General features: G+C 43.5%; 1 protein-coding gene across 1 annotated transcript; it reads left to right on the forward strand.

Moving 5' to 3' along the window:
• The first annotated feature begins 1,080 nt into the window (after positions 1-1,080).
• Positions 1,081-8,784, forward strand: taf3 (TAF3 RNA polymerase II, TATA box binding protein (TBP)-associated facto). Its single transcript, XM_085778199.1, has 7 exons — positions 1,081-1,441; positions 1,923-2,165; positions 3,676-5,501; positions 5,589-5,671; positions 6,153-6,423; positions 6,674-6,780; positions 7,900-8,784. The coding sequence occupies exons 1-7, from the start codon at positions 1,276-1,278 to the stop codon at positions 8,012-8,014; spliced, it is 2,811 nt and encodes a 936-aa protein (XP_085634325.1). The 5' UTR covers positions 1,081-1,275; the 3' UTR covers positions 8,015-8,784.
• The last annotated feature ends 2,520 nt before the right edge of the window (positions 8,785-11,304 follow it).

An 11,304-nucleotide genomic window follows, 5' to 3' on the forward strand; every position in this document is an offset into this window, starting at 1 on the left:
AGGAGAAAACTTCTTCCTTGTATCCTACAACCTTTATCCAATGAGGAGAGAGAACGGCATGAAGGGCTGTGTGTGCAGCCATGGTGACGTAGGGACGAGGACCAATAGATCCATGACGAGGGCGGGGACTGCTAACGCCATCGGCTGACAAGAAGTAGCCAAAACGACCGGATCGCTTACTTCTGCTTTAAAACTTTATCTATTTTCTTTTATTTTACTTTTATTTGCTCTTGCTTTTAACTCTGTTTTAGTGTTTTGTTTGTTTTTATTCTGTTTTATGCTTCTTTTTTTAATATTTTGTCTTTATGTAAAGCACATTGAGTTGCTTTGGTATGAAGCGCTATATAAATAAAGATGCCTTGCCTTGCCTTGCCTATTATCAAATTGATCAAGCTGCTCTTTGTTTAACCCACAAAGAAAACTTTTCCATAATCGGACCAGGGCCATATCACCATAAGATTCATTTCATTGCATATGTGAAGCCAGAGTTATAAAACATTAAAAAATTATATTGCTTCATTGTTTCTGACAAACCGTTATAAAAATCAAAATATTGATAATTGATGGTCATAAAAAGTGGTAAGGTGGCGAAGATTCATGTGGAAAAACTGCTCTTTTTTATACAGTCTATGGGAAAAACGTACATTTTCGTCCATTGTTGCCAACTAGAGGAAGAGCGATAAAAAAAAAAGCAGGCGCCATGTTTAATAGGGGCCTACAGGGGCCCAACAACAACAGGTTTAGCTGCGCCCCCCTCAGGAGAGTTAATCCGGTGGTCTCAAACCGTTGGCCCTTTCTCCGGTTTCAACGTGACTCAGCGGATATAGATAGCCTAATTTGTCGGTGTGTTGTCTTGTGGTCATGGTTAAACACAAGCTAAGACATTAGGAGCCAAAACTTGAACTACAGCGGACATTTTATCGGTCCAACAGGTTGACTGTCTGCCGCAGTCTGCGCCCCATGGCCATGCAGCTGTCTCGGGCCGTTTCTCTGCGCATCGTCCGGCGCTGATGAGGCGCCTGAACGCACCACAGCCGTGTGGGCGGCCGCTAACCTCTGCGCACGCGCGGTCTAGATTTCGGGGATGGGTCTATCGATGGAATCAAGATGGCGACTCTGGCAAAAGCGCCAATATATTTACTGAAGTAGATGTCCAAAATTAACCGCAGGAGCGGGTTTTCTCAAGCCCCCCGGGGGTTCCGTGAAACATGAAGACCGGGAACATGTTTTGGAAGAGGAATTGACTGGGATTAAGACCTAAACGAAGTCAGCGACATGTGTGAGAGCTATGCCCGCTCGCTGCTGCGTGTGTCGGTGGCGCAGATCTGCCAGGCTCTGGGCTGGGATGCGGTTCAGCTCACTGCGTGCGACCTGCTGTCCGATGTGCTGCATCGATACATCCAGCAGTTGGCCAGGGTCTGCCATCGGTACTCTGAGCTCTGTAAGTGCTTCGTTTATTATCTGGATTACTTTTTTTTTAAAACCCCGTAAGCCTGAAGTAGTCGTTGTTGTTGAGTGGTTTCGTAGCTGGCGCCCCCTAGCAAAGGTTGATGTGTCAAAAAGTACAGTAGCTGCTACATAGCTAAGCGGATTCCATGTGTTGTTTGTACTGTGACTATGATGCTTTCCGTCTGTGGTCACACACTTTGACAAGCTCATATCACGTGTGTTAGATAGTTAAGTGCTGTATTATCTGTGTATGCGTCAGTATCAGTGTGAAACCTGTTGAGCATTACTACCTGCGACTAGCTTGGATGTCAACATCAGTCCAGACACATCATAGTATGTGCAACACCAGTACAAGAATGCAGTGAAACCCTTATCCCAGGTCATTATTGGCCTTAATAAGTACGGCTACACTGACATAAGACATGCAGAAGGCGTGCAGAGGTTTAATGGCTTGTTTTGATGCTGCATTTTAGATGGAAGAACAGATCCAGTCCTGGATGATGTCAGCCAGGCCTTCAGGCTGCTGGGTGTGAGTCTGAGTGAACTGGAGGACTATGTCCACAACCTGGAGCCCGTGGCCTTTGCCCAGCAAACGCCACTCTTTCCTGTGAGCAAAAACAACGTCCTGCAGTTTCCCCAGGCTGGAGCCAGAGATGCAGAGGAAAGGAAAGACTACATTCCAGATCATATGCCACCTTTGGTCTCCTTACAAGAAGGTCAGTACATACATAGACATAATGTACGTATACACTGTGCATAATTGGTGTTTTCCATAGGTTGAGAGTTTGTTTATGGGGGCCAATATTCAGCTAAACCATAGTCTCCAAGCAATACAGACTACAAACATCCATTCAGTTTATCAGTATGTGTTTTTTTTTCATGTAGCGAAGTCCATTGTGGTCCAGTACAACAGTTCTTTGATTTATCATACGTTCGTGTTGGCCATAATATTCTCTTTTATTTGTCTCCACTGTTTTATCTCCATATGTGATCACTAATGGTGGATCCAATTCTTATAAACACTTCTCGCCATAATATAATATGAATTAGTTGGAGCACAAACTACATGCTTTATAGCCACCATTAAAGGATAATTACCGTTTTTTACAATCTGGACCTTATTTCTAGCATAAAATACGATCATTTACTCACCCAGATAACTCTGGAGTCATTTTAAGTCGTTCCGACGAAATTAGATCCAGCCGAGAGCCGTGTATATCCATATAATGAGAGTCTACAGGGCAGCGGAATGCAGCCTCTAAATAACACAGTATCCGCTGCGAAACTCGTTCATTTCGCCAATATTTTGTTATGATACGCTAGTGCTATTCCCCTCTGAGTCCGGGGTTAGCTGTTATCAACATCCGGGGTCTGTAGGTTGACCTACTAACCTCTGACCTGGATGAGGTCATCTCCGACCGCTGCCCGGCTCATTCTGATAATAATGATACCGCTTCAGCATTCGGGTCCATTTTTAGCGCAGGTAGCTGGAGCTTTAGTGAGTCCAGGTTGAGGAGAGGAAGCCTGTGGAAGCTGAACTTCATCCAGCTGCTCATTTTGTTCTGACAAGTCGGGAACACGCAGAAATGAACCGCATTAGCAGTAGCAACAAGACGCGCAACGGTCGGAGATGACATCATCCAGGTCAGAGATTAGTAGGTCAACCTACAGACCACGGATGTTGATAACAGCTAACCCCGGACTCACTAGCCGAATAGCACTAGCGTATCATAACAAAATATTGGCGAAATGAACGAGTTTTGCGGCGGATAATATGTTATTTAGAGGCTGCTTTGCGCTGCCCCATGTATTCGCATTATATGGATATATACGCAGCTCTCGGCTGGATCTAATTTCGTTGGAACGACTTGTAATGACACCAAAGTTATCTGGGTGAGTAAATGATCGTATTTTATGCTAGAAATAAGGTCCAGATTGTAAAAAACGGTAATTATCCTTTAAGTTGAATGAGCAGCCATATCAAACAGTTTACATAGAAGTACATGATATCATTCATGAGAGAAGAATTGTATTACATGACATTAAGTTTAATTTCAGCTAGGCTTCTATTAACTTGGCATCTCACATCTTTGGGTTAGGTAATCAGATTTGATTGGCCACTCCGATAACTTATATCTGTGTCAATAGGGGCCCTGTGTTGGTGAGAATTCAGGGAGATGAATTGTAAACAGTGACTCACTAATGTTCTGCTCCTTTCCATTCTAGAAGAGGAGGAGGAGGAGGTCCTCGCCGACATGGGCACCTCGGCTGAAGCTATGCAGGTGGCGCTGGAAGAGGACGAGGAAGAAATAGAGGAAGATGAGACGGTCAATGATGAGAACCACCCGCTGAAGAGGCACCTCGACAGCCCCGATGAAACTGTCGGCATGATGCCTACGTCTAAGAGACCACGCATGTACCCTGGCCTCAGTCCAGAATGGGGGGTTGAGCCCAGGGAGCCCCTTACTTCTCTCAACCCCCAACGCGTTCCCCCAGGCATGCTGCCTTCTCACGATAGCCTTGACCCCCTGTCCCCCGAAACCCCTCCCGGAGTCCTGCCTTCCTTCAGACCTCAGCCGGTAGTACCAAAACACTCTGATCCAAAGGGCCTCACCACTCCGGGAAGAAAGCCCAAGGTCTCGTCCCCTGGCAGACAACGGACTAAGTCCCCTAAAGGGGTCATTCCTCTTCCAGTGGGTGGTAGTCCCATCCAGTCTCCCAAACCATCTAAGGAAAGGAAGAAATCCCCAGGCAGGACGAAGAGCCCTAAAAGCCCCAAGAGCCCCAAAGTGGGTTCGGTCAAAGCGTCTCAACCGCCGAGCAAGACGGACAGTGTGCATAAGTTACCGCTGTCTGCGCTGAGCGAGAGGATGGGCAAGGAGAACATCCACATGCGTCAGAATGTGGAGGACAGGGAGTTAGCCGAGGGGCCCTTCAAGAAACTGGAGCCCGATAACACGGCTATCGATGACTCCATCGACGCTGTGATCGCCAGAGCGTGTGCCGAGCGGGAGCCCGATCCTTTCGCGTTCTCATCTGGCTCTGATTCAGACAGCAATGGGTTCTCCAGCCCCAGGAGACTGACCATCATGGAGCCATCAACGCCCAAAGTCCTGATTGGGGTTAGCAACTCTCTAAAAGACACATCAACGCCACTTCACCCGCAGGCACACGCAGGACTAGGAAACTGGACTATGGATGATTCAATCAACGAGGTGATTCGAAAGGTCAACCAGGGGGGTCCCTCTGCAGCCCCCCAGCCAAGCCAAGGAGACTACATCTCATCAGGATCCGCCTCGCCACCGACCCCTGAACCTCTTCTCAAGGTGTTTGAGGAGAAGAACAAGATTGTGTCGTCGGTAGACGTGAAGAAGAAGCTGAAGAAGGAGCTCAAAACTAAGATGAAGAAGAAGGAGAAAGATAAGCCGAAGGACAAAGACCGGGAAAAGGATAAGGGCAAGACGAAAGAGAAGAATAAGGATAAGAACAGGGATAAAAACAAGGAGTTTTCCAAGGAAGCTAAGATGCCTTGGAAGGAGTTTGGACTGAAGGACGATGAGCTGTTCCTTCCCAGAGACTTTACTCTACCTGAGGGCTCCCTTAAAATAAAATCCAGAGATGGAGATGCCCCCAAGAAGGAGAAGGAAAAACACAAGGATAAAAAGAAGGATAAGGAAAAAAGTAAAAAGGACAAAGATAAAAGAGAGAAGGGTAAAGACAGAAATAAGGACGACAGTCGGAAACAATCGGCGTTGGCCCCCTTCGCTCTGAGTGAACTCCCGCCACTGTTCAGCCCCTCCGCCTGCCTGCGCATCCCCTCCATGCTCCCTCCTCTGGCCCCCATCCTCCAGGATAAAGAAATAAAGAGCAAAGAGAAGGACAAGAAGAAAGACAAGAAGGAGAAGAAGAAGAAGAAAGACAAGGAGAAGGATAAGGAGCGAGAGAAGGCCAAAGAAAAGGAGCGGGAGAAAGAAGAGAAGAGGAAAGAAAAGGAAAGGGAAAAGGAGAAACGGGAAAAAGAGAAAGAAAAGGAGAGAATTCGATTGGAGAAGGTAACTTCATTTTGCTCAGTTCATCACTATGTCTCAGTTTTGCCAGTGTGCCATGTAGATTGACCTGTCTCCTTCCCATTTCCTCAGGTGAAAGTGGAAATTCCGGCTGCTCTCCCGTCTCCAGTCATCCCCAGACTGACGCTCAGGGTGGGAGCAGGCCAGGACAAAATGTAAGCAGCCAACAAATGTTTCAACATTACTTCTTCCATCACACCGCTGCTTGGCGCATGAGGTTCTCCTTTTGTTACACAATTGAGACTGAAACAAAACTGAAAGGCAGTTTTACCATGACCTTATTTCCTCATAATAGGTCCTGATCTGAATTAAAATGTTGCCAATTTTATACTATTTGATTATCTAAAGGTCTTGCACTCCACATTTGAAAACACTTTGCTTCTTTCTAACACGAAAAGACACTTTTGAAGGACAAGACATGTTTTTTTGATATGTGTAAAAAGTAATGTTTGGGATCTTAACTGAAGGTGTTGACACTGATGTGTTTAGACCTCCAGGACGGATAAAGAAAATGCACAAGACACTGATTTTGAAAGAAATATGATACAAAGTAGACAATGAATTCAAATAGTATATGAATCATGGTGGTATACTGTGTGTCTGTGCTGACCTGTATTTGTCCATGTCCATCACCAGCGTTATCAGCAAGGTGGTTCCAAATTCAGAGCCCAAGACGCCAGTGCCCAAGACCCCGGCCGCCAAGTCTGGACCTGGGAATCGCCCTCGGACGCCTCCACCTCCACCAATACTGTCTCCGGTTGTGCCGCCTCTGCCCCCACCTGCGCCTCCAGCTCCAATGGCTCCTGCTCCGTCGTCTTTGCTGTCCCTGGGGCCCCTGCTGTCTCCCGCCGCTTCCCTCAAAACGCCGGTCCGCAGCGTAGTCACAGAGACTGTCAGTACCTATGTGGTGAGTGCTTGCACTCCACTTTTTTATTTCTTACATTTGCAGTGTGATTAATTGCTTTTATTCAGTCTGCATGTCATGTAGAGATGTAGATGTAGAGATCATGTGCATGTCAAGACAGATGGGTCTATGTGCTTAATGCATGTTGTATTTTGCCCATTTATTCACTAATGTGCATTTTCCCCACAGCAACCACTAAGTCAGTGAGCAGTCTGTTGGTAACGCTTTTTGTTTTTGTCTGTATTCACCAAAGATTCGAGATGAGTGGGGGAACCAGATCTGGATTTGTCCTGGATGTAACAAACCTGATGATGGCAGTCCCATGATAGGATGTGATGATTGTGATGATTGGTATCATTGGTAAGTGACATGTTCTCCTTGTACTTTCTCTTCCTTTTCCAGCCCATTAACCCACTTCAAGCCACATTGTGTTAGATGTACGGTTACAGTTTTTCATAAGGCAGAATTTAGTTGCAGCTGTTATCGTTGATTACAGCTATAATTCACTGATTGTGTTCGTGCCAAAATTCACTTTTGTGTACATATAAAGAACGACTACATAAAACATTTTACCATTCATTATGAAAACTCAAATTTAAAATGGCCCCATATTTGCCACAATTATGACAATTAGACAACTGAAATGTTGTTGCTCCAGCCTTATTACTACATATTGTAATGTGTACTGTATTTGCAAATGTAACAGATGGGGAAAAAAGTCCATTAAAAGGAGTTTATTATATTTATGATGAAGGAGCACAATTTAACTTTGACAGTTTTTGCTCTGTTTAAATAGCAAATTGACATATTTACTCTCTCTAGTCTTGGAGTATCAGCAGTGAGTGTCTCTGTCGGAGTCCAGCTCTGTAGTAGATGCATGTTCCTCTGTCGGTGTCTGCCTGAGAAACCATAATACATCAAAAATGATCAATCTTAATGAAATCTACCACCTCTGGTTTCTCATTTACATATGCGAGACGGCGGCTCTCACTGCCAAACTGTTCAGGTGCAACACTTGACCTCCATATTTGAAGTAAATTTTAACAGAATGTTTTAAAATTCACACAATAAAGTCACAAGAATCTATCTATCATATAGTAGATATTTACACAGAAAAAACTACAGTAAATAGAAATATGATATAAAGAACACATGTGTATGGTTCCTTAGTTCATTATATAGTCATACTAAGTCTGTTAGTTTCCTAGAAAGAACACAGTTGGTCTTCAGTGAATTATATCACCGTTTCCATGGCCAGGCACCTTGAAAGTCTCCTCAGCCTTTGATAAGAGTGTGAAGTCATTATTTCTTTGACAGGGCAAGCTAAACTAAAGAAAGTCTCATACCCAGCTGCATGTCCTGCGGTGGTTTGTGACTAATACCTGTGGTGTTACACCTCTAGCACAAATATAAAAATAGCTGCTTCCTCGGCATCTTTTCACTGAGCTGACCTCTCTTCTCCTTCTCTCGTCTGCTCAGGCCTTGTGTCGGGATCCTCACAGCGCCTCCGGAGGACCAGCAGTGGTTCTGTGTTAAATGTTCCAGCAAGAAGAAGGACAAAAAACACAAGAAAAGGAAACACAAAGTGCATTGAGACTATGCAAAAAGCACATATTTAGGACTTTTTTGGACTAAAAGCCATTGCTGAACACTCATGGCACTGCTGTAAAATAAAAAAAGAAAAAGAAAAGAAAGTTTAAAATTGTGGCTGATTCTAACTTCTAATGATTTTTTAAAATGATGTCAGCCATGATGCATTGTGACTTGGTAAGAAAAAAGGCTTTAACCAGCACATATCCAGCCTTAGTTCTCACGTGGGCCCTGTGGTATTCCCTCATTCACCTGTAAATTGTTTGCTTGTTTTGGATGAATCATGACAGTCATGTTTGTATAAGGAGACAGTGACAGTGACAATGACCGTGGCGGATGAGCTCTACAAGGCAGAACCAGACAACAACTAACATTTATTGTCTTTATTTCTGTTTCCTTCGCATCACCATAAAAGGAACGACCTCGAAGTCAAAACATTTCTCCAGTTTTCTGCAGTAACATTGAAATGTCATGTATATAATGATGATGGCATCAGGCGTGTATAAATGTGTAAATACCAACTTCCAAGCCAAGTGCATTTTGTTCTTAGGATTCTGACTTGTTAAATCCATTTTCAGATATTGGTTTTTAACTCGAATTATTTTCTGTAATTTCTGTACATTTTTTAAATTCAAAGTTTGTATTTTTATTTTTTCTTCATATGGATTTGTCCTTGGAGTTATACTGTAGCTGTGCTTGTAATGTAATTCATTTCGCTGATATTTCAATATTAAAGATAAGCGGTCTGTGTACTCACAGACTTTAAGACAGAAATTTCATTACCATCAAAATTGTACTGTAATTCCATGTCAACTTCTTTTGTGCATCTTAATTTTATTTCATCCCTGACGGGCGTCAGTCACCTCCCTTTTTGTTTTTCTCCAGTAGCTGTTTGTTTGCATTTGCTTTACAAAAATAGATTGGAAATATTTTTAACAAACTGACTTGCAGATGTTGAATTTTGTTCCTTCTCATTTCCAATAATTTGTCATCGGTTGAATCTTCTCAGCTGAGCGCAGTCGGCCACAAATCAAGTTAAGGATCTGTCATTGCGTCTGTTGGATGCATTAGCCTAGATTTCAGGCCGTCCTGCTGATGTTTCATTGTACACTACACCCACATGAGATGTGTGGGACGGAGCTGGACAGCCACATTTCACAGACTCGTCTTATCTCAGAGGCTGATGGTGGATTTTGAAGAACTGATTGAACGACTCGACGTGTCTAAAAATGTCTCCTGTGCCGTTTGCAGCAGCTGTTTTTGCCCTTCCCTGAACCACCACACGGTGTCATTCTTCATGCACTGTCACTGTGGCACGCTGCGTCTGACATGTTGAGACGACACAAAAACGTGTTCCACCACATCATGAATGTAAGAAATGTTAACAGGTGTCTTGTAGCTGGTACATATGGAAGCCTTATCTTGCCTGGAAGTGAAACCAGTTGAAGACATGTTGCTCTTCCTGAGGGAACCTATGGCTGACGTGGACTGTAGATATAATTTACAGCCCCTCAGAGGCCATTAAGACTCAGATCTCTGTTGAAGAAACTGCACTGTGAGACAGTAAAATGTGTTTCCCGAGTTATCAGTGGACTATTTTATGATGCAGGTACTACATGTTTGATCTAACTTTTTACAGGACAGTGACATGACTTTTACGTCCGTAGCAGAAGGCTTTATTACCACTCGGCTGTAACTTCACAGGCTGAACGATGTGTTTTCTGCTTATTTCTGGGAACAATCAGCAGACTGGTACTGGCTGTCCTTGGAAGTCTAGCCGGTTGATATGTTAGAACAGAAATCAGATCAGAAATGTATTCTGAAGCAAAACAATTTAATGATTTATAAACAAGTAGCAGTGCTTTAAAACCAATGCTTTGGCAGAGCAGTGGTGAGCTGAATGAGCTGCAGATTAATGCACTGAGAAACCCACTTATGTTCATCTTAAGGTTAAAGACATGTAGTAGTTAAATTAAATCTGGTTTGGACATCAGTTCTCCATTCCCCCTATATTTTAAGGTGGTAATAGATTGTGACATTTTCTTGTCTAGAGCAGGGGTCTTCAACGTTTTTCAGGCCAAGGACCCCCAATCTGACGCAGAGCCTTATTTAAAAAATGTGTATTATGCAGTATTAACCTGGGCCCAGTAGGCTACCATGTATAAACATAGCTTGTTATTGTGCATTCAATACTAACCTATTCAAATATACACAAGTTTATATACTCATGTTTTTTCTATACGTGTACTACAGTGAGTAGGGGGGCCGTCCCTCTGCCATTTATAAACAGACCATGTTCACTGATGCCAATGCTAATATCAATGTCTGTCAACTGCATGTAATCATGCAGACAAGCCATTTAAATTGACGTAACATTGTCTAATCAACCAAAAATTCCACGACCCCCCTGCAGCACCTCCGTGGACCCCCCAGGGGTCACGGACCCCCTGTTGAAGACCTCTGGTCTGGACTAGAGTAATGTTAAAAATGTAGCCTAGATCTGAACCTATGACTACACATCAGGATGACTTTGTCTGCTTGGGGGATTGAAGTAATATCCCACTTTGATTGAAGGGAACTGTGGCACGCCCAATCACTGATTGGTTCTTTGCCCATATTTGGTGAGTGCAGGCACAGTGTAGGACTGCTCCTCAGCCTTTCAGATACAATACTTTGATTAGATATGGTAGCCTGACCCAACTCATTCACTTCTTTGAACTCGTCAAGTAGGCTACTCATTTTACTTTTTTATTTTACTTTTACATTTCAACTCTCTCTCTTTGAGTGTTACGTCACCCATAAATGGCTATAGGAGGTAATCTGCACAGTGTCTAACAAATAACACAAAACGAAAGAGGAAGTGGAAAAAAAAAAGTCTGGCCAGAGAGAAGGAGGAAGTAAAATGACTTCTGTCCATGCAAAACAAGCTGACATTTCACTGCGGTGTAGCTTTTTATCATATGAGATGCACCCACTCATGCAAACCAACACGAACAGTCAGTTAAAACAGCTAGTGTGTCAGTGTGTTAAATCTGCAGTAAAATACCTTGAGTTTGTTTTATTTTATTTTTGAGTAAAATGTCTTTTGTGGAAACGAGTGACATTCATTTGTAAATTATAATGTCAAAAAGGTCATTGACACTCAGCAAAACAGTGTCAAATGCAAACACCCTCTTCAATCACACATGCTGGTGTCAGGTCTCGTACAGTCAAAGCGTGTTGCTAGCATCTGTTGGATCATAAATTTTACTGCGCAACACTGGTAAAGATAGAGCTCTGGCACGTCTTGATATA

Source organism: Trachurus japonicus, chromosome 6 (assembly GCF_045865225.1).
Source record: "Trachurus japonicus isolate A0001 chromosome 6, Traja_1.0".
Classification (NCBI taxonomy): domain Eukaryota; kingdom Metazoa; phylum Chordata; class Actinopteri; order Carangiformes; family Carangidae; genus Trachurus; species Trachurus japonicus.

What these genes read in the sequence shown, in the direction of transcription:
- taf3 (XM_085778199.1), top strand. Translation starts at nt 1,276, where the DNA reads ATGTGTGAGAGCTATGCCCGCTCGCTGCTGCGTGTGTCGGTGGCGCAG. An exon ending in TTTGGTCTCCTTACAAGAAG is followed by an intron (nt 2,166 to 3,675) that starts GTCAGTACATAC and finishes TTTCCATTCTAG; the next exon opens with AAGAGGAGGAGGAGGAGGTC. An exon ending in GGAGCAGGCCAGGACAAAAT is followed by an intron (nt 5,672 to 6,152) that starts GTAAGCAGCCAA and finishes GTCCATCACCAG; the next exon opens with CGTTATCAGCAAGGTGGTTC.